The sequence below is a fragment of the Schistocerca nitens genome, chromosome 4 (genome assembly GCF_023898315.1).
Source record: "Schistocerca nitens isolate TAMUIC-IGC-003100 chromosome 4, iqSchNite1.1, whole genome shotgun sequence".
In the NCBI taxonomy this organism is placed as follows: Eukaryota; Metazoa; Arthropoda; class Insecta; order Orthoptera; family Acrididae; genus Schistocerca; species Schistocerca nitens.
In genome coordinates this window covers 609,902,044-609,925,602 of record NC_064617.1, presented here as the reverse complement: position 1 = coordinate 609,925,602, position 23,559 = coordinate 609,902,044, and the positions used below count along the sequence as shown (strand labels likewise).

At 37.3% G+C, this 23,559-nt stretch overlaps 1 protein-coding gene across 1 annotated transcript in view; it reads right to left on the bottom strand.

Annotated features, from left to right (window-relative positions):
- Positions 1-9,001: 9,001 nt before the first annotated feature.
- The window catches only part of LOC126252083 (uncharacterized), an 81,627-nt gene continuing 67,069 nt past the window's right edge, over positions 9,002-23,559 (bottom strand). Inside the window, exon 3 of the mRNA XM_049952938.1 lies at positions 9,002-9,847. Within this exon, the coding sequence (XP_049808895.1) occupies positions 9,120-9,847 (728 nt within the window). The 3' untranslated portion in view covers positions 9,002-9,119. The remainder of the gene's footprint in view (positions 9,848-23,559) is intronic.

The window sequence follows — 23,559 nt, the reverse complement described above, 5'->3', positions numbered from 1 at the left end:
TAGTCTGAAACCAGTTGTGGATTAAGCATCAAAAAATAAAAATAACCTTACAACTGAATGGTATTTTCTATCTCTACTTTTGTTTTTAGATCAAACCAAATGTTTATTCAAGAAATATTCACATACAAGGTCTGTTCAAGAAGTTCCAGAACATTCATAATTTCATGCCAACTGTGTGCTGGTGTGAAATGCAGTTGGCATCCCTGCACATGCCTGAGCTTAATGTGTAACTGCTGGAAGTTTCATTGTTGTATGTCTGTTAGTTATTGTTCATTACTATATTGAGTGGGAATTGTGTTGTACAGTTTGCGAATTTAAAGATGGCAGAATTAGAGGAGAAATGTTTCTGCATTAAATTGTGTGTGAAACTCAAGAAAACCTTCACAAAGACATACCAAATGACGCAGGAAGCCTATGGTGCTGAGTACTTAAGCTGCTCTTGGTGTTATGAATATTTCACACAATTTGAAAATGGCTTGATGGAAGTTAAAGATACCCTTGTTCAGGACACCCCTTGTACTGATGACACTCATCTCAGGAATGTGAACAAAATTGTGCATGTCAATTGAAGACTAACTGTCCAAGAGATTGCAGAAGAATGTAATATTTCAGTTGTATCAAATCACGAAATCCTGACACAGCATCTTGGAATGCATCATTCTGCAGCCATGTTTGTCCCACAGCTCATGAGTCAAGACCAGAAAGACCTTCACCTTGTAATCTGTGAAGAGCTCTTGGATCACACAAATGAGAATGAGATGTTTCTTAAGAGAATAATAATTGGTGATGAGGCTTGGGTCTACGGCTATGGTGTTGAGACCAAGATTCAGTCTTCGCAGTGGGCTGGGAAAGGTTCTCCAAGACCAAAAACAAGTTCATCAGGTCAGGTCAAATGTCAAAGCCAGGCTGATAATTTTCTTTGACTTTGAAGGATTAGTTCATCATGAATTCATGCCACAGAGACAAACTGTTAATCAATGGCACAATCAGGACTTGTGATGCATGTGAGAAAGTGTGAGAAGGAAATGGGCTGTTATGTGATGAGACAATTCATGGCTCTTGCATTGCAATAATGCACCTGCACCTTCATCTCTGTTGTTGTGTGACTATTGCACAAAAAATGAAATCTCTGTGGTGCTTCACCCTCCATACTCTCTAGACATGGCCACTCCGGACTTTTTTTAATTTCCAAAATTGAAAACCCTGTTGAAAAGACAAAGATTTGCAAAGGCAGGTGAGATAAAAGAAAATTTTCACATGGCACTTTGTGTGATCTAGCAAGAGGTGTACCAAGATGCTTCCAGAAATGGAAATGGCATTGGGAGCAGTGTATCAATTGTGGAGGAGAGTGTTTCAAGGGAGACCATTCACAGTAAGTAAAGGTAAGCACAGAAAAATGTTGTGAACTAACTTCCAGAATTTTTTGAACAGTTCTCATAAATACACAAATGGTGGCCTTACATAGATAAAGCTGATAAATCAGTTGAACAATACTTAAACCAGCAGTCATAAATGCAGTTATGTAGTGCAAGCAGAGCATTTACACACAATATCATGCACAAAATAAGTTCATATAGCCATGCATCAAGTCACAAAAAACGGTATCAAAATCTTAACATTCATCAGCTGAATCTTAAAGTTCATTATTGCATAATCACATTAACAATCACAGCAAAAACTAAAGTTCATTAGTCACCAATATTATTGTCACATATACCTAACCAATTCAAGGCGCAATTAGAAATAATAAATTCAGTGAAATATTAAAGTTCACTGCTGCCTTGAACTGTTTAAATAATGAAAACCTCCAGAGAGAGAGCATCACAGGGAGCATTAGGTAACAATTTAGTAGAACAGGGGAAAGGAATACATAGAGGATGAATGGGTAGCTTTGAAAGATGAACTAGTGAAGGTAGGAGACGTTCATATAGATAAAAAGATAACGTTTAGTTGAAATCCTTGGACAACACTGGACATATTGAATTTAATTGATGAAAGGAGAAACTATAAAACTGAAGCAACTGAAACAGACAAAAGGGAAAACAATTGTCTAAAAATATGAGATTGACATGGAGTGCAAAATGGCTAAGCAAGAATGGTTAGAGGAAAAATGCTAGGATTTAGAAGTATATTTCACTAGGGTAAAGACAGATACCACATACAGGAAAATTAAAGAGACCTTTGCAGAAAAAAGAAGCAGCTGTATGAATATCAAGAGCTCTGTAAAACCAGTCCTAAGCAAAGATGGGAAGGTTGAAAGTTGGAAGGTGTACATGGAGGATCTATACAAGGGAGATGAACTTGAAGGCAACATTATAAAAATGGTAGAGCACTTAAATGAAGATGTGAAAGGACATACAATACTGCAAGAAGTATTTGACAGAGCACTAAAAGACCTAAGTCAAAACAATACCCCAGGAGTAGACAACATTCCATCAGAATTACCGATAGCTGTGGGAGGGCTAGCTATGATAAAACACTTCCATACGGCATACAAAATATATGAGAGAGGTGAAATACTCGCAGACTTCAAGACGAATGTAACAATTTGAATTCCAAATAAAGCAGGTGCTGGCAGGTGTGAATAGTACTGCGCTATCAGTTTAATAAGTCATAGCTGCAGAATGCAGACACGAATTCTTCATAGATGAATGAAGAAACTGATAGAAATTGACCTTGGAGAAGATCTGTTTGATTTCCTGAGAAATGCAGGAACGTATGGGGCAACACTGATTCTACAGTTTCTCTTGGAAACCTACATTTATAGCATTTTTAAACTTAGATAAAGCTTTTGACAATATCAATTGGAATACTATCTTTGAAATCCTGAAGGTAACAGGGATAAAGTACCAGGATAAAAAGCTATTTACAACTTGTACAGAAACCAGACAGCAATTATAGGAGCTGAGGAGCATGAGAGAGAATCAGTGGTTGGAAGGCAGTGGGACAGGGTTGTAACCTGCTGCTGATGTTATCAATCCATAAAGAAAACAAAAGAAAAATTTGGATTGGTAACTAATGTTCAGGAAGAAGAAATAAAAACTGTGAGCTTTGCTGATGACACTATAGCCCTGTCAGAGACAGCAAAGGACTCGGAAGGGCAGTTGAACAGATTGGGCAGTGTTCTGAAAGTATGATATAAAATAAACATCAGCAAAATCAAAACAAGGATAATTGAATGTAATTAGACTAAATCAGGTTGTGCTGAGGGAATTATTAGGAAACAAAACACTTGAAGTAGAAGATGAGTTTTGTTGTTCGAGCAGTAGAATAACTGATGATCACTGATGTAGAGAGGATATAAAATATGGACTGACAATGGCAAGAAAAGATTTCTGAAGAAGAGAAATTTGTTAACATCAAATATACATTTTAAGTGTTAGGAAGTCTTTTCTGAAAATATTTGTATGGATTATAAGCATGCACAGAAGTGAAAGGTAGATGATAAGCAGTTTAGACAAGAAGGGAATAGAAGCTTTTGAAATGTGGTGCTTTGGTGCTACAGAAGAATGCTGAAGATTAGGTGGGGAGGTCACAAAGCTGATGAGGAGCTACTGAATAGAATTGGGGAGAAAAGAAATTTATGGCACAGTGTGACTAGAAGATGGGATCAATTGATAGGACACATTCTGAGACCTCAAGGGATCACCAATTTTGTACTGGAGGGAAGTGTGGATGGTAAAAAATAAAGAGGTGGACCAAAAGTTGATACATTAATCAGACTGAGAAGGATGCAGGTTGCAGTACTTATTTGGAGATGAACAGGCTGGCACAGGATAGAGTAGCATCGAGAGCTGCATCAAACCAGTCTTCAGACTGAAGACCACAACATCAACAACAGTGTCCATTTAGTTATAGAAAAAAACAATTACTGAAAGTCACATGAAGTTCTCTAAGACCACCAGAATTTAAGTACAAAACTCACTCCCACAGAAGTATTCTAACTCTCAAAATTCTTCTAATTGCTCAATTCCTGATAACCCAAAATTTACTGGACCCAATGAACACTGTCATAAGCCAACTGGTGTGCTGTCTGCCCAATTACTTTATCAGCCTCTCATCCTGAATGCTCACCAGTGCAAGACTGTCACTGAAGACCCCAATCAAAAGACCACAAGCACTGCTCCTCGTGCACTCTTAAGCTTTTAGACTACTACTGACTTCGGTACATGTAGTTACAAATGACTGCCATTTAATTATAAACAATAATTTCAGATTAAATTGTTAAAGTCATTTTTTGACCTCATATTGAAATATTCGTACATTATTTCAATAGATATTAATAATTGTATGACTGCCTCTTAACATACGGTGCTGTAATGTGTTTAAATTTAAAGTACTGCAAATACATCTTAAAATATCAAACTATGGTTGGTTAAACATAAGGATTTGTTGCATAATTGACTGGGATACTCATGCTACTTCTGTACTATGTTTGTATGTAGAGAAATTATAGCACAATTTCCATATAAATTTAGTAAATGGTTTATTAGTCTGTGTGATTGTAAAATTAACATATTAGCATAATTGCTACATTGTCAGCTTTCCTAAGACAAATCTTCTGTCCATGTTGCATGTTTAGTTCACTTGCTATGATTTTTATAAACTATAATAATTAAAAACATCAATAACTCGGAACGTGCTATTTTTTTAGAAACACGGTTAAATTGGTAACGAGCTTGATTCATTACTGCAATTTGTTTAGAGTATCTGCTGGCTCAGAAAAGCCCTAATACACCACTTGCAGCCACTGGCTGCCTACCTCCTCGTCCTCATCTGCCTCTGTCCACACGCTCAGCCTGGGCCCCCTGGCCACACCTCGACAAATACTTATTGTACGGTGAACGTAAAACAGACAAAGGAATAAAAGAACTGTTCCTGTTGCTTTCTTGCCTTATGTGGGAGGCCTCAGCAACTGTCTAGGCAAGATGCTGTGCTACAGAGTCATTAAACCAATATTCGAGAGTGTCCACAAGATCCAAGATGTGTTGAGGCTCATGAAGGATTCTGTAGATGCTCTCCACATTGCAGCCATCTGTCAGCTTTGATGTTAATGTGATGAAGTCTACCTAGATGAAATTGGGAGACTAATTATCACTTGCTTGCCAGAGCACAAATGTTATGTACAGCTGAGGCAACACAAAAAATCACCTACAGCTGAGCACCACAAGGACTGTGGCCAAACGATTATTTTTCAAGAACCTCATGTGCCTGCTTAGCAGCTGTCAATACCACAGTGAAAAATAAGAGAGAGACTGTTAAAATAATTAAACACTCTAACAGTATGAACAGGAAGTATGGCTACAAGTTCCTGGTGTCTCGGCTACCAGCAATTCCAGTCCATCAAGCCCCATGTGTTCACCAGCCAGCTGTTCCACATGACCTGGTTTCAGCTGTATAAACAAGTGGCCACAAGAGAAAAGTTATGTGGCATCAACATCTCAATGCAGGAAAATCACTACCTCTGGATACAAGATACTGATTCACTATTACCTACCACTCACCTGCCGGAATAGCTACCTGATACACAAAATGAGACAGTGTATAGGGGAGGACACTACAATCTAGACGTCAGTTTCCCTGGAAAGGACCCCTGAAAAGTCAGTTGAAACATTGGTATTTTATTTGTTTTAGTGTTTGATAATGACCCAGTTTAATAATAAAATGATTTTATTAAAATTGACACTGGTTATGGAAGTCTATGAACTTTTGTTGGTGGAAATTTATAGCCACACCCACAAGTTGTAACAGCTGAGAATGACAAAGAAGAAACTGCTGAATGATCTTGTATTCCTGAAGAGATACTGGGACCACTAAAATTCCTTGGTTTGCTACCAATTTTTGGGACTAGAAAGATAAGTAGTATCTTCAAATGTGTTTACCTTTCATTTCTGAAGGAAAGACCACCACCTCCTTTCCATCTTGGAATTTAACAACAAGATGCTACTCAAATTATTGGCAATCCACTGAGAAAATGTTGAAAAATAATGCACAAGCCAAGCCAAGCATAAAAAAATGCAGTAAGAAGCCATCAGCAGAGGAAATTTATAGAGCTCACAGAGTTGAAAAGAAGTGCTAAGCTGAAAAGAAATACTAAGCTGAAATTGGATCCTTCTCACACTGTGTGAATCTTTCAATGCATAACATCAGCAAGGCAGCTGTTGGTGTGCTGTCTATAGGTTTAAACTATTCAGTGACACTCCAGTGCATGCCATCAGAGGACTTTATAAAAGCCATTAAAGTGTTGTTCCAGGAATTGCCTCAAGCAGAAGCAGAGGAGATCCAACAGGGAACAGATACTGCAGCATGTAAAGCCTTGGATGCAGAATGTATCTGTTGAAGATACAGTCACCCGAAGTGAACTCAGGAATAACAATATCATAATTTTACATGTGGGCATTGGAAATGGCACAGTAATAGTGGACACTATGTTGTATGAAGCCAAAATGATTGAGTTACTGAGTGATCCCATGCACAAACAATTGAAAAGTGACATCACAGCAAAGAGAGTAAGACAGACACAAGCTCTAATTAAGTGTTCTAGAATTAATGCTGATACAGCAAACAGGCTCATGTTGAAAGTTCCAAAGCCACCAATAATATGTTGGGTAAAAGGTACATATGGAAGGCCATCCTATAAGACTGATCATCTGTGGGACCAGTTCACCCATATGATGATGATGATGATGAAGTCCCATACTCCTTGACAGAGCGTAGGGGAACGATACGGGAGACCCACACTGCCATACTAGGCAAGATCTATATTGTCTGACAAAACATCTGGGCCACAACTTATGCCACCTGGTTGGCTACACAAGGTCTTATGTTAATGATTCCACACATTTCACCAGATTAATATGAAAACAGCAGGCACTAGGTAAGGATGTAATTGTCAGCTTTGACATAAGTGCCTATATTTGAAACCATTAACATCTTACAGGAGCAAATACAACTAGATACACGAGACTTGGTGCAGCTGTGCTTGTCATCAACATATTTTAGTTGGCAGGGCAAGTCGTATGAGCAGACAAACAGAGTGGCTATGGGCCCTTTCACCTGTAGCAGCTGATGTATTCATGGAAATGTCTGAATGGACAACAGGATCTTCCATGCTGCTGGGCCCAAATTGTTGACTGAGGTATGTGGATGACACATTCATCACATAGCTGCACAGGAAAACATAACTATGCAAATTTCATCAGCACCTAAACAGCTTACTTAAAACATACTATTTACACTAGAAAAAGAAAATAATGGAGTGATTCCTTTTCTGGATATAAAAGTGTACAGAACATCTAGAAACACATGAAATGTTCAGGAAAGTGTCACACATCAACAGATATCTGAGTGCAGAGTTGCACCACCTTCTAGCACAAAAAAGTCACACCATATATGCTGACAGCCCATATTCACCAGATTAATGATGCTGACAACCTTCAACATGAAATAAATACCTCCAGGCAATATTCTACACAAATGGATATACCAACCAGAACATACAATGAGCTAGGAGGTACAGCAAAATAAAACCGGCAAAGGAACAGAATAAGCTGTAGCTGTTGTTTGCTTACCTTATGTAAGAAGCCTCAATGACAGTGTAGGGAAGATGCTGTTCTGTGGAGGAATTAAGCCAATATTCCAGAGCACAACAAGATCTGAGGATTGTTGAGGTCCATGATTTAGTCTGTAGATGCTCTCCACATGGTAGTTGTCTATGAACTTCAATGTGAATGTGATGAAGTCCACCTTAGTGAAACCGGGAGAGCGATAAGCACTTGCATGTCAGAACATGAACACTATTTACAACTGGGGCAACACAATAGATCACCTAGAACTTAACAAAGGACTATGGATGAAGTACTATTTTTGGATAACTTTGTATGCTTGCTTGGCAGCTGCGGATATTGTAACAAAAAATAAAATGAGGCTATAAAATTAATTAAACACTCTAATAGCTTGAACAGGGAGAATGGCTACAAGTTCCTGATGGTCTGGCTGCCAGTGATCATAGTCCACTGAGCTGCATGTGTTGCCCAGCCAGCAGTTTCACATGATCCAGTTTCAATAATATAAATGAGCAGGTACATGAGGACTGCCATGCAGCATCAATGTCTCGTTACAGGAAAATCACTACCTCTGGTTTCAAGATTATGATTCATTACGGTCTACCAGTCACATGCCAGCACAGCTCTATACAGCTACTATACAGCCACCCCCCACCCTGTAGCAACCCCTTTGAATTTTCCCATGGCATCCCAGAATGTGACTTCAGTAGCAACCTGACAACCAAAACAAATCAATATACAGTGGAAAACCATAATCAGAAACCAGCAATTCATTGCCCCTGAAAAGGCCAAATTGAAGCCCATTGAAATGTTAGCATTTTACTTGTTTCAGTGTTTCATAATGACACAGCCTAATTCACAAAAGATTTAACTCAAACTGAATGCCTAGTCTGTGTAATCCTTCATGTTCACTTTTGATGAATAAAAGTGTATTTCTTTCAGGCACATTGCCCTGGAAGATAACTCAACACTCAAACAGAAAGTGAAAGTACAAATTCTCTCATGGTAAAACAGACTCAACAGATAATAATGACTTTTCTTCAGATTAAAATATTGGCTTAGAAAGGAAAACTTATACAAATAAGAATGAGCTGATACTACTGAGTTTTGGATTTATGACACAAATGGTACTGTAAAAGTGAAACAACATTCTGGAAAATAAACTAATACTGCTTGCTATCAAAAAACACCAACAGCTACTTCATCTAAACTGGACTTTATTAGGCTTGAGACAAAGTCATTAGCTGTGATACATGTGGAAACTCTGAAACTACTATTCACATGTTTAAATACATTGTTTTTTCACTGTAGCAGAAAGCACTGACTGGTTATGACCAAATTCTTATAGACATAGTGGTATGACTTAAGTAGACACTGCAATTTTCAAAGATCTAAACATATAATAAAAATTAAATCTGAAAATTTATCAAACTGCTTATGTACGCAAGTCATTCCCATAGCATACATTAAAAAAAAGTAAATCACTGATACTGGGTGTATTTATAGTTAAAATGTGTAGGTATGATAACATTTAATAACTGTGATCCTACATCACTACCTCCCATATGAAACAGTGTAGCCCATATTTCTCATAACAATGTTCTTCATAGTCTGCTGAAGCTGCTTTCCAAGATAAGTCTTGAGAAGTGACTGAATGCCTTTTAGAAACACTTCTTCCATTTCCTGTGTTGTATCTTCAGTAGCACGGATTTTTGCTGAATTTTGCTTTTCTCCTATAACTGTCTCCTCACGGTGCTCTCGGCCTGGAGGATGACAGCCGTAAACATATACACTCACAAATTCAGGTTGCAAAAACTGACTGTCCATAGCTATATCCGCAATACCTCTGTTGCTACTGGACAATACACGTGGCTGAACAGCAAACTGCAGTCCAGCTCGTTTCATGCGCATTGTTACATTACAGACATCAGTTGGCAATGGATGTGGTGTATTTTTTATGAAATCACCCTCATATAATTTCACTGCACCTGTAACACTGAGCTCTGAAAAACCTAGACGAGTTTCTAGTGTACGTTTACGAGGCTCCCAGTGGCAATGTTCAACCTCAAACCAAACTGCTTGAGCTGGCATTTTTATGCGCATTTCAGTCACATACATATCATATGGTGCTGAACGGAGTGGCTGATGAAGAGCATAACCAGAAAGATCTAGAAAGCTTCCATTAAAATTAGGTTGTTGTATGTTCCGCTTGCTAATCAAATCCATTGCCGATTCAATTGCTGACCTACAATTCTCTCTTGGTTTTCGTGCTGTTCTTCCACCTAAATAGAAAGGGGAAAAAATATGTATCTTAAAAACAGTTTTTACAGTATCTGAAGCTGTGAATAAAACAATTTTCACAGTGACTTTATAGTTAATGTAAGAATATTTACTGTTACAGTGGCAATTTTCTTGCAAACATTGTGCAGGGGGCAAAGAGACATCAACTGTGGATTGTGGGAAACTGTAAATATGTTAATTCATCAAAAAACCACATTCTGCCAGTATTTGAATGATATACATTGTGTTGTACATTGTATAAAACAAAACGCTTTCTGAGAAGACTGCATGAAAGAGATGCAAGCTGAGTAGACTGCGAGAGATTTTGGGGTATTTTAATTAGACGGAAATTGATCCTTAAGATAATAAACATACAGGAGCAACCACACATCTGGACTGGTCTGAAAGTGAACACATTTGGACCCCCACCAAAAACCTGTTAGGGTATGCAGGACGGTGACCCAACATGAGGAACAATGTCCATGAAATCTGATCAATTTGCGCAAATGTGCAAATGAGGATATGAACAAGAGTAGAAGGAAGAAAACTGATGGTCTCCTGTACAGATGAATGCACATTAATGTAAAAATGTGGTCACAGTATAAGCCAAAATAAGCATGAAATGCGAGATAGGTTATGGGATGATAGTGTTAAAGGAATATGTAGGAAGAATCATGTGAGTTTCACTGCTTACTTGTTTCAAACTATCACTTTTTTAAATACTTTTATGATTTATCACCAATATTTTAATATTTAAATTTGTTGGGATGGTTAAGAATCAAGAATCTTTATTGGATGTTGGCTTTTTGCAATGAAATAGGCTTTGTCAGCGATGCTTTTCCAAATAATGCATGCAAGTATCATGAGATTGATTTATACAAGTACAGTGAAGGAAAATTCTTAAATACTCTATAGTTCTAAAAATATAATGTCACCATTCATAAAGTACATAGTAATGAACACAAGAATACTTTCATTTAGGAAAACTATAAAATTCTCATCAGCTAGTGTTACCACTGCTGGATTACATATTAATGTAATGCACAATTATACAACACAATAAAAATCCTAAATGCTGATGTCACTATATGGCATATCAAAGATTCTTTGAAGTTATAAAATGGGTCATGTGATAACCAGTTACACTACTTCATTTTTAAAATGTATAATAGATGAGACCAAGCAGAGAGGGATAATTTTTTGAATGTTCTTACTGGCTATAATTTGTATAAGTAACCTGTATTTGCTTATCTCTACCTAGGAAAATCCAAATTTGTTTTAGCTCTGGTGTCATAACGATGAGTTTCTTCCCAGACTGTAAGTTCTCTATTATGCTTTTGATCTAAACAGCACAAACATAAATTTATAATTGATAACTGTTACTACTCTCAACTTTGTAAAGAAAGGATGGCAGTGCTCCGCAGGACCCTTCAGAGACACTACACTACACAATTATTATTATTATTATTATTATTATTATTATTATTATTATTATTATTATTTTAATGCTGGTGATGTGAGGAGGATGTTCATACACAAGCATGTCATAAGAAATATGTTACTGGAAGAGTCCAAAGTAAATCACATGAAAATAAATATTGTTCACCATGATGATTAAAATTCTTCAGAGTGTTGTACCATGCCACTGTAGAAAATACTTGAAATACGAACTATAAAAGCAATATTTTGGCTATATTATAATGGCCTTCCTCAGGACAAGACTGTTTTTACTGGATACAACATTGCAGTGGGTTCAGAAATATGATGCAAAACTCCTTCAGACATGCATGTGTGTCTGAAGGAACAGGCACTGTGGGACTACAATCATTATGAAGTACATGAGATGTATTCATATTTGCAAATGTGGAAAACCATTAGCTACATAACAGATGATGGCAATGAAAACTTTTGCTGGACTGGGACTCGAACTCAGATTTCCCGCATATTGCAAGCAGCTACCTTACCATTAGGTTATACGCTATACGGGCATGACTCACGCCAGACCCAAACTTCCATATGTAGTCAACCATGTGTCAATGACCTGTACTCGTACATTCATGAACAGGTGAGGCATTTTAATTGAAAGTTGCTTGCCTGGTGTTGGCAGATAAGTACAATATTGCGGTGCCTGTTTTGTTCAGAAATATGATGCAAACTTCCTTGCCATGCATGCATGGCACTGCAACATTGTATTTGTCCACTAACACCAGGCAAGTGACTTTCAATTACAACGTCTCCCCTGTGTGGGAATATTCATATGAATGTACAAATACAGGTTGTTAACACATGGTTGATGACATGCTTGGATAGCCTAATGGTAAAGTGATTTCTCACAATAAGAGCGAAACCTGGGTTCAAGTCCCAGTTCGGCACAGATTTTCCTGTTGTCATTACATTATACAACTGATAGCTGTCCATATTCACAACTGTGAATACATTTCATGTATATTTTTACTGGAGGAAAGGTGCCCTTCTTATTACAAACCATCAGTGTCGATACGTCATTTTTTCTTAACTTTGTTGGCCTGGAATATAATAGGTCATTCATGACAAGAGGGAGACGGTAGCATGGATGCTATTCATGGACTATCTGGTTTATAGATGACTGATTCCAGCCTGCAAAGCAGCACCTCACTTCTGATGGGCATGTTTTCTTCCTGGTGTGCACAGATATACACTGACAGTTCCTCTATAGCTGTTTGTTTAGGCTGTCACATCCATGATCAGTGACACTTCTGCCCCATGATTGCTGGTCGCCCACTAGACTGGGGTAGCAGCAACCCTGGAAGTTTGTAGCCTCTCTTATAATGTTGTCAGACTGCTTAATAATTTCAGTCCCCTCTCGTATTTTGTGTTGACACATCCTTGACTATTTTGCCAGTACACAGGCTTCCTGGAACATGACAGGCTATCTACAATCATGGTTGCATTCTGCTGTCACTGATTTATGGTGCTTTTCTAATTGCAAGTAGCATTCGTGTCCCACTACTCATGTGCTGACTAGTCTCCCTGTCTCACCTATGTAGGCAGCTTCACGCTCACAATGTAGCTCACATACTTCTGCAGTATCAAGATAGTTCACTGTATCCTTGGTGGAAACTATCGTGGATCCTGTGGTTGCTGTGGAAATTCAGTTTGGAACCTCTTTGGGTTGCCCTTCACATATAGTAAATGCACTATCAAGCTTTTCTTCATGGCCTTCTTCTCTTATTTGATTCTGGTTGGCATTGGCTGCCTTCTCATAATGTTGTTATCGTACCCACTGCCATGAAAGGTATAGTGTAGCTCCCACAATTCTTCTTTGATATTATTAGTATCACTTATCCGACAGACACAGGCCATCAGCACATGCAAAACAGAATACTTCTGGGCTGGGTGATGGTGGCTCTCCACATGCAGGTACCCATTTCTGTGGATTGGGTTCTGGTACACTTTGTGTCCCAGTCTGCTATCAGTGGTTCTACCTACCTCCACATCAAAAAATGGTAACATCCCATTGTTTTCAGTTTTGTGTGTGAACTGCATATTCTTACGTTGGCAGTTTAAATGCTGAAGGAAGCTTCCCACCTCCAATTCTCTGTGTAGTCAAATAATGAATGTGTTGTCTACATACTGTAGCCAATAAGGGGGGAGTAATGGTGCAGAAGCTAGGGTGTTATGCTCAAAAACTTCCCTGAAAATGTCAGCAGCAACCGGGTAGATCAAGGAGCCCATTTCCACTACATCTACCTGAAAGAAGATACCAATAATACAAGGGCTGTTCAGTAAAGAATGATCATAACTTTTTTTTGGCATGTCTTTACTCATCTTCATAATTTTGATGGTCCTTCTCAAAGTAGTCTCCCATGAATGCGATGCACTTGTTGTGTCATTTCTGTCAGTCTTCAAATACATCCTGGAAACCACTTTTTGAGATATCCTTTAAAATCGCCTCAGCAGTCTTCACCACTGCTTCTGATGATTGATAATGCCTCCTACAAAGGCGTTTCTTCATAGAAATAGAAAAAAGTCACATGGGGCTAAATTTGGACTATAGGGAGGGTGAGGGATGCACTTCACGTTACTTTTTGCAAGATATTCAGCAATAACATTGGCAATATGTGGTCACACATTATTGTGGTGCAGCATCCAGCCTGCTTCACGAAACTGGGTCTTTTGCACCTGATATGGACTTGCATTGTTTCCATGACATCCCTATAGCATTGTCCAGTTACCAATGTGTGTGCGAGTACAACATGCTGATAAACCATTCCATGGATATCAAAGAATAAGATGACCATAGCTTTCCCAACAGAAGCAACCACTTTTGCTTTTTGGGGGGTTGGTGATGAAGGAGATTTCCACACTGAGCTATACTGTTTGGTCTCAGGATTAAAATGATGTAGCCAAGTTTCATCAGAAATGATTACATTTGAGAGAAACACTGGATCTTCCTCTAACATCAACTTTAACTGCCTACAGTCCTGCACACGAATGTCCTTTTGTTCAGGGATCAACCGTCTTGGAACCCATCGCGCACAAACACGTGTCATTTGTAATTTTTCTGTGACCAACATGTGGGTGGCACCCAATGAAATGTTCAGTATTTCAGAAAGTGATCCTAAGGTAATTCATCAACTCTCTCACAATGACAGCAGCAGTGTTGATGTTTTCTTCCATGAGAGCAGTAACTGAATCACCGGGTCTACCTTCCTTTGAAATTGATTGTCTCCCCTCTTTAAATATTTTAAACCACCTTTGAGCTGTGCTGTAGGGAAGAAGAAACTCTCCACAGTCCTCCTGTAACATTGTATAGGCCTCAGATGAAGATTTGTTGAGACAAAAGCAGAATTTCAAAGCTGCATATTGTTCCTTGCATGTTACCTACATTGCAGCGGTAGGCAATACTGCACATGTCTGACCTTGCCTGCCTATCACAGGAGGCAACCAGGAGTCCCAACAATGAAACTACTATGGTGTGTGTGTGTGTTGCACATTAAGCTAACAGAGTATCATAAGATTAAATTTTAGCATGAAAAATTATGACTGTAAAAAACTATGATCATTCTTTATTGAACAGAACTTGTATAAAATATGAAGTCTGGGAGCTACACCATACCCTTGACACCAAGGGGGCTGATAATGACATTATAAGAAAGAGTGCCAAGGCCAAATGGAATCAAGTAAGAGAAGAGGGCAAGGTTGAGAAGCTTCCATTAGTGCATCTACCATGTTTGAAGGGCATTAGAGAACAGTTAGGCAATGCCTGCCCCATGAGGTTTAAAACAAATTTTCCGCAACATCCACAGGATCCTCAACATGATAGGTTCCTCCAATGATGCAGTAATTAACCTTAATGCTGCAGGAGCATGGGAGCTATATTGTGAGTGAGGAGCTGCCTACATAGTGGAGGAAGGGAGACCTGTCAGCACACAAAGAGTGAAACATGAACTCTACATGCAATTAGAAAAGCACCATAAATCAGCAATAGATAACACTGCCATAATTGTGGACAACTTAACATATTTGAGGAAGCCCATGTACTGGCAAAAGAATCGTGATTATAGCAACACAAAATATGAGAAGAAACTGAAAGTATTAAGCAACCTGACAACATTAACAGAGACGATGGCTAAAAACTTTTAGGGTCCTAGCTGCCTGTTATCATAGTCTGATGAGCCACAACTGTTTATAGGACAGAAGCCTTCCCTGGCATGGATGTGACAGCCTAAATAAACAACTATAGAGGAACTGTCAGTATATATGTGTGTACACCCAGAAGAAAACATACCACAAGAAGCCAAGCATTGCTTCGCATATCAGTATCAATCATTGATAAACTGGATAGACCTTCTTGTTAATTTCTCCCTCTCATCATTACTGGGCTGTTATATTTCAGGTTCAATAAAGTCCTGTGAAAATAATGTAATGACACCAATAGTTTGCAGTAAATTAAGGGCACCTTTCCTCCAGTAAAACCAGTCTTGTCCTAAGGAAGGCTGTTGTAATATGGCTGAAACATAGGTTTTATAGTTTGTATTCCAAGTATTTTGTACAGTGACTTGGTACAAATCCAGAAGAATTTTAATCACCTTGGCACTGGCTATGGTATATATAGTTATGACTGTTCACCATATTTCTTTATTTCCACAGGAGGTAAGTTACCTGGGGTACCTTTCACAAGTGTCATTTATATGATCCTCTCAATGGAATTTTGGATCTATGTGGACACCTAACCTAAGAGTTTTAACATTTTTAGTTTCAGAATTCTTTGATAACCTCAAAAGGTGGTGTTGAGTTTTATCTTACTCTAGAGGAGTTTTTTGGCAGTAAACCATTTCAGTGCAGAATCAAGTGATCCCCTTGTTATCTGATTCAGAGTTGTGATGTCCCAATGTGTGGTAAGAAACATCATGTCATCAGCATAGCATATAACACACTGAGCTACATTATGGGACACATCATTAATTGCAGTACTGAGGAAGAATGATGCAAGAATAGAACACTGTGAAACTCCAGTGTTACTATAAAATGATGGGAAACATCTACTTCTGATTGAGCCAAACTGTTTTCTGTTACCAAAACAGGGAGCAATTACTACCATTGTGAGATTACTTACACTGCAGAAATCCAGTTTTGTTAACACAATATCAGATGGAGTGCAATCAGTGCTTTGCTTACATTACACTAATCAAGTGACATCAAGTTCTTACTTTCAAGCACTTTAGTACTTGACTGACAATTTTTATAGCAGCTGTTGTAGTATTTCTACCCTTTCAGAAGTCAAACTGATTCTCACACAACATGATGTAGTGCTCAAAACCATTACTTAATTGGCTATAAATTAATGACTCAAATATCTTTGAAAACACTGGCACAATTGAGAGTGGACAGGGGCCTTGTTGCAGTTGTTTATCGCTGTTTTTAAATATTATGATAACTTTTGCAATTTTTAGCTGATCAGGAAAGACTCCAGTCACTATTTTTATAAAATAAAAGCTACTCATTCAGAGATTATGTTTATTGTTTTTTTATACCATATCTGGACAACCACTAACAGTCCATAACTTGGGATTTTGGACACCATTTTTATAATTTCAGGGACAGTAACTGTAATCCAGTAGAAGAGATTATATAACTGGTAGTGGAGCACTAAGCAAGTCATTTGTAGATGGGCCTGATCCTGGTGTGCTATATCGTTGACTCAATTTAAAAAGTACTCATTTAATGCCATAGGGTCAAACAGTTTTTCTCTAGAGTGTCTAGCAGATTTCATGCATTCTGTTACTTCACATGCAGCCTTACACTTATTGGGAGCTGCTTCTATGAATTTTTTCAGACAGGTTTTTCTTTTTTTTTGTCTAGAGAAGCTTAGATTTATCACATTTTTTACATTTATGGTAAGTATTATAATAAGTCTCCCACTGTTTAGTGTCTTGTATGCTTGAATTTTTATGTATGCTATAAAGTAAGAGCATGGTTTTTTCCTAACTTCACCCATGCTTTTTGCTTTTTGGCATAACTGAACATCTAATTTTAATTAACAGTGAACAGCCATGCACACTATTAAAAAAACTGTCAAAGACACTTTCATCTACTGGCTTTCCATCTGCATTTTTTAAAATTAATTTTGAATCACCTATGAGAGTTCCTTCCTTTTGTCCTCTTACTGACAGCACAGTAATTCCAGTGAAATCAACTATTAACTTTTTAATGCAAAGTGTGAGGAGAAACAGATCATGATCTGCAAACTCCCCTTTTGCTAGTATGATTATATAATCATCTCCATGACAATAATATGATCTATAGACGCATCATTGCATGTCACAAAATTGTTTGTGCAGCAGAAGTTTGGGGGTCTTAAACTGTTCCTGGGATCTCTCATGTGTATTTTAAGGTCTTCTTTACACAGTTTGTACTGACTGGGGTTCTTAAAGATTCATGTAAAAATTTATTTTATTTTTATTTATTTAACCTGATCTCATTAGGGCCACCAGGCACTTATTTACATTGGAACAGGGTTTCACACATAAACAGTACCATTTTTGCATCATAGTTACCTAAAAAATGACAAATTTAATATGACAAATAGTAGTAAAATGATTTGAGTGTCTATAGTGACAATGTGAGTAAATAATACTAACTATGAACTAATGAAATTAATACTGACAGTACTTGTACTACTACTACTACTACTACTACTACTACTACTACTACTGCAACTACTGATACTGCCACTAGTAGTGATAATAATAATAATAATAATAATAATAATAATAATAATGACCAACAGATACGAAGAAAGTAAATTGGAAAAAGAAAACACTACATGGCAAGCACCCGTATCATCTAACACAGCCACACATCGATCAAGATGCATCCAACACATGGCTAAGAAAAGGCAATATATACAGTGAGACGGAAGGATTCATGATTGCAATACAGGATCAAACAATAAACACCAGATATTACAGCAAGCATATTATTAAAGATCCCAATACCACAACAGATAAATGCAGACTTTGCAAACAACAAATAGAAACAGTAGATCACATAACAAGCGGATGTACAATACTAGCAAATACAGAATACCCCAGAAGACATGACAATGTAGCAAAAATAATACATCAACAGCTTGCCTTACAACATAAACTTATAAAACAACACATTCCCACATACAAGTATGCACCACAAAATGTACTGGAGAATGATGAATACAAATTATACTGGAACAGAACCATTATAACAGATAAAAAAACACCACATAACAAACCTGACATCATACTCACCAATAAAAAGAAGAAATTAACACAACTAATCGAAATATCCATACCCAATACAACAAATATACAAAAGAAAACAGGAGAAAATATTGAAAAATACATCCAACTGGCTGAGGATGTCAAGGACATGTGGCATCAGGATAAAGTTGACATTATACCAATTATACTATCAACTAAAGGAGTCATACCACACAATATCCACCAGTACATCAATGCAATACAGCTACATCCAAACTTATATATACAACTACAGAAATCCGTAATTATTGATACATGTTCAATTACCCGAAAGTTCCTAAATGCAATATAACACATACTGTGCAGTTAAAAGGAAGTGACGCTTGATCAAGGTCTGTGTCACTGTCCATTTTTAACCAGACTTAACGTCTGAGAAAGTAAAGAAATGACAATAACAATAATGATAGTGGCAGATATAAAAAGAGCTTATAGGTGTACAAAATAAACGTTTTCTGATACTGTGAGTTCTGGAGAAAGGGAATTTAAGGAGCCTGCACCAGTTAAGAACACTGGGAAATGAGAAAGGTCTGGTTCAGAAGAAGGATGTACAAGGATAATGACTGTGCAGGGACAATGGTAATCATTATAGTTGGTTTGGTAGATATGTCATTAACTGTCTTCTGAAGCTGGAGATATTATTCAGTTCTCTAATATGATGTGGGAGGTTATTGCAGAATTGGCTTTCTCCTACTGAAAAGGGAATGATCCAGTCCAACATGTCAAAACCTATGCTGAAATCTTTCACACAAGAAGAATACCTCAATAGAAATGCACTGTTAAAAATTTAGCTGCTAAGATGCACTACAAGTATTCTTGAAAAAGTGTCAAAATTACACATTTCTGCTGCATGAAGAATGGCTTCCAAAAGCGGTTTGTACAGCCCCTCCTGTCTAATACCGAATATGTGAATAAGCAGAGGCAGCTGTGACAAGAGGACATAGTGCTGCATAGCTCAAAGAGCACACACATGAATTTAAGCACTCAACTTTACCAAAAATGCCTCCAATTATTAATTTTTTGAATTACCTCAAGTTCATATTGACAGCTAAACTGTTGCTTAAGTAATTGTTACACAAACAGTGTATGATGTTATATTACATATGACTTCCATCAATCAGGACTTTAATTTGTTGGCATTGAATATTTCATAACAATTCCAGAAGGACAGTTCTTATGATAATTTTAGAATAATGCATATTTTTCTAACAATGAAACAGTTTCTTGTTTATGCAAAGTGCCTATTGGATGACGAAAACAAACATTTTCCTTACACCAGGCACACCAGGTGAAACCAAAATTAATGCATTCAGGCAATTCACAGTAATTATTAATTTTATTTACACAGAACTGGAATGGAATAAGACGTGGGGAAATGGTCATGGCTGCAGTTCTGCGTACTGTGCTGCGTACCAATCATACTTGATTAAATTCATAAAATGTGGTGATGCTGACTGACAGCGTGGAAATGACTGAAGTTTAAGAATACTGTTCCTCAGACAAACCTAAAATGACAAAGAGCTAATGGAAATTATGTTGCCTGACAATTTTCTGAAAAATACTTTAGACTATAGAATTTTTTTTTCTTGAGAGGTTGAATCACACTATTAGTTTTGGCTGGAATCTGAATTATATTAACAGTCTCTTTATCATCCTCCTCCTAGAGACAGAGCTGTCAGTATGTCCACGCCAAGAGTCCAATGAAAGCAGTGAATTATTTTCTGCAAATGTAAGAAGATGTTTTGGGTGTAACATTGAAAATTATTGTCTCCCATTTTTCAAGATTTTTCTATGCCAATTACAAGAAATTTCTGGGTAAAGAGTCCTCTTTTTTACTTTTGGTCCTGATTTGCCTTGATATTCCCGAGGACAGATATAAAGGAATGTGTCATAGCAGTCATTGACACCACAACCTACTCCATCTTTTTTTTGCCTGAAACGACAAAGTACAGTTTGCACACAGCCTGACTGATTGGCTTTATATGCAGCATTTTATAGGTTAACAAGAAGCGTTGTCTTTACATCAGCTATGAATTTCATTGTAGTAATACCTATTAATGATATCTCCTCTATGTGTTTACTTGACATAAACTTTGTAATTTTGCAACTTCCATTTCCATATAATTTTCTGAATCTGTTTAACTAGGTCAAAGAAGCCTGGTAATAAGTAATATTTATCTTAGTTTTAATTCAGAATGCCCACTTTTGGGCATCTGCTTTGAATGTCATTCATTGACTCTCACATGCAGTTCTAAAAATTTTGAATAATTTTTCTTTCTCACTTTTATGAGTTTCATTTTGGTGCATATTTTGTACTTGGTGTAAATCTTTCTTCCATTTACACAATTTATGTTCAGATTTTATGAAATTAAACCAGCTTTGTACTCTGTTTGTGTTTAAGTGTTTTCTCTGTCCTTCATTTAACTAAAAAATTTAGAGCCTTTCCTTTTTCACTGAAAGTTATTACTGTACATATTTGCTTTGGCCTTGGAAGGAACTGCCTTTTTGTTCTGGACTTTATCCATCACAACGATTAGTTAGTTAGTTATCATTCAAAGCACAATTTACAGAATTGTCTGTTTCTTATGATGTTTCCACTATTTTTAATGAAACATTGACATCGTTGGAATGATTGCCCAAGAAATTAACTGATAAATAATGCATATGTAGGTCTTCAGGAGAAGCATGTGGTTTCATTTATGTACCATGTTCTACATATTTCATTTTGCCAGGTTGAAAACACTAATTGGATTCCACATTACTGTGAGACTCTGGGATGTGCACAAAGACAGATGCTATTAGCAAGCATATATGAAGAAATCACAAAGAAAATTAATTCATTTTATGTCTATTGTTAACATTTACTGATACTGCAAAAGCAACTGCTAATTATTACTGAGGTGATCTGTGGTAGATGGCAGCAATAACTTCCTTACGTGCAAGATTTGCCTTGCTGAGAGGGGCATGTGGTGCTGCAGAGGTTTGAAGAGCACTCATATATTGTCTCAAAACAGTGTATGTGCCCAGACCACCAAGTGAGCATGAAGGTGGTTTTTCTGGCAGCGAACTTTTGTGTGGCGATACATGCTGTGGACAATGTTATGTGGAATGGGGTATGTAATTAGCAGTGCTAGTGAAGTTACTTGAACCTGTTGTAGGTTACCTTTTGTAATGACAAGTGACCACGGCTGTTGGTTCAGCTCTGTCTGGCATCTGTGCATTTGTACAGAAGCAAACATCAGAGTCTGCCTAATTGGGATGGCCTTGCTATTTTGCTGTAGAAAAGGTACTGTTCTGTAGAGTTTATAGCACTGTATATTTCACCTTGGCTTCATAATGGGTGTAGAAAGGGATTGGTGGAGTCATTTGAGTTGGATTTCACGACATGATTGATCACGGTGACCACCTGTCCTTACATACTGATAGAATTCCAAGTATCAGGCTTATTGGCACCAGGAATGTTTTGGTGGCTCCTGTCTGAATAGTCATATTAAGTGATTGCTACTGTGCTACTGTGTAAATTTGATTTCTGTTGTACATTTATAATTATGAAACTATTTCCAATGTTTAAGCTTAGTGGGCCTTTGTAGTCCTCAAGTGAATTACTGTTACCTAAATGTAATCTGCAGTTTGTGATACTGTGTAAATTTGATTTCTGTTGCACAGTCATAAACATGAAACATTCATTGATTTAACTGATCTTCCAGGTGTCTTCTGGTGTTATTTACAATTTATTATGGTTTGAAGTTTCTTTCTTTTTTAAATAAGTTACCTTGCAATGGTGTGGATGGTGTAAGTGTTTTATAATTGTTTGGGCGCTAAATTCCATTTATTCTGTTGTAGATAGCCAGCTGGTTAGTGTTTTCAATGTTATTTGTCTGAGGGTGACTGTTGGCATCATCTTTGCACTAGGGATGTTGCACCCATTAGTAAGAAAAGAGATACTTGGATTTGAAAATTAATTCTTACATACTAGAATTAGAGGAAGCTTTTGACAATGTTGACTGGAATACTCTCTTTCAAATTCTAAAGGTGGCAGGGGTAAAATACAGGGAGAGAAAGGTTATTTACAATTTGTACAGAAACCAGATGGCAATTATAAGAGTTGAGGGGCATGAAAGGGAAGCATGGTTGGGAAGGGAGTGAGACAGGATTGTAGCCTATCCACGATGTTATTCAATCTGTATATTAAGGAAGTAGTAAAGGAAACAAAAGAAAAATTTGGAATAGGAATAAAAATCCAGGGAGAAGAAATAAAAACCTTGATGTTTGCCAATGACATTGTAATTTTGTCTGAAACAGCAAAGAAATTGGAAGAGCAGTTGAATGGAATGGATAGTGTCTTGAAAGGAGACTTTAAGATGAACATCAACAAAAGAAAAATGAGGATAATGGAATGTAGTCAAATTAAATCAAGTGATGCTGAGGAAATTAGATTAGGAAATGAGACACTTAAAGTACTAGATGAGTTTTACTATTTGGGGGGCAAAATAACTGCCGATAGTCAAAGTAGAGAGGATATAAAATGTAGACTGGCAATGGCAAGGAAAGTGTTTCTGAAGAAGAGAAATTTGTTAACATTGAGTATAGATTTAAATGTCAGGAAGTCTTTTCTGAAAGTATTTGTATGGACTGTAGCCATGTATGGAAGTGAAACATGGACAATAAATAGTTTAGACGAGATGAGAACAGAAGCTTTTGAAATGTGGTGCTACAGAAAAATGCTGAAGATTGGAAGGGTAAATCACATAAGTAATGAGGAGATATTGAATAGAATTGGGGAGAAGAGAAATTTGTGGCACAACTTGACTAGAAGAAGGGATCGGTTGGTAGGACATGTTCTGAGGCATCAAGGGATCACCAATTTAGTATTGGAGGGCAGTATGGAGGGTAAAAATCACAGATGGAGACCAAGAGATCAATCAACTAAGCAGATT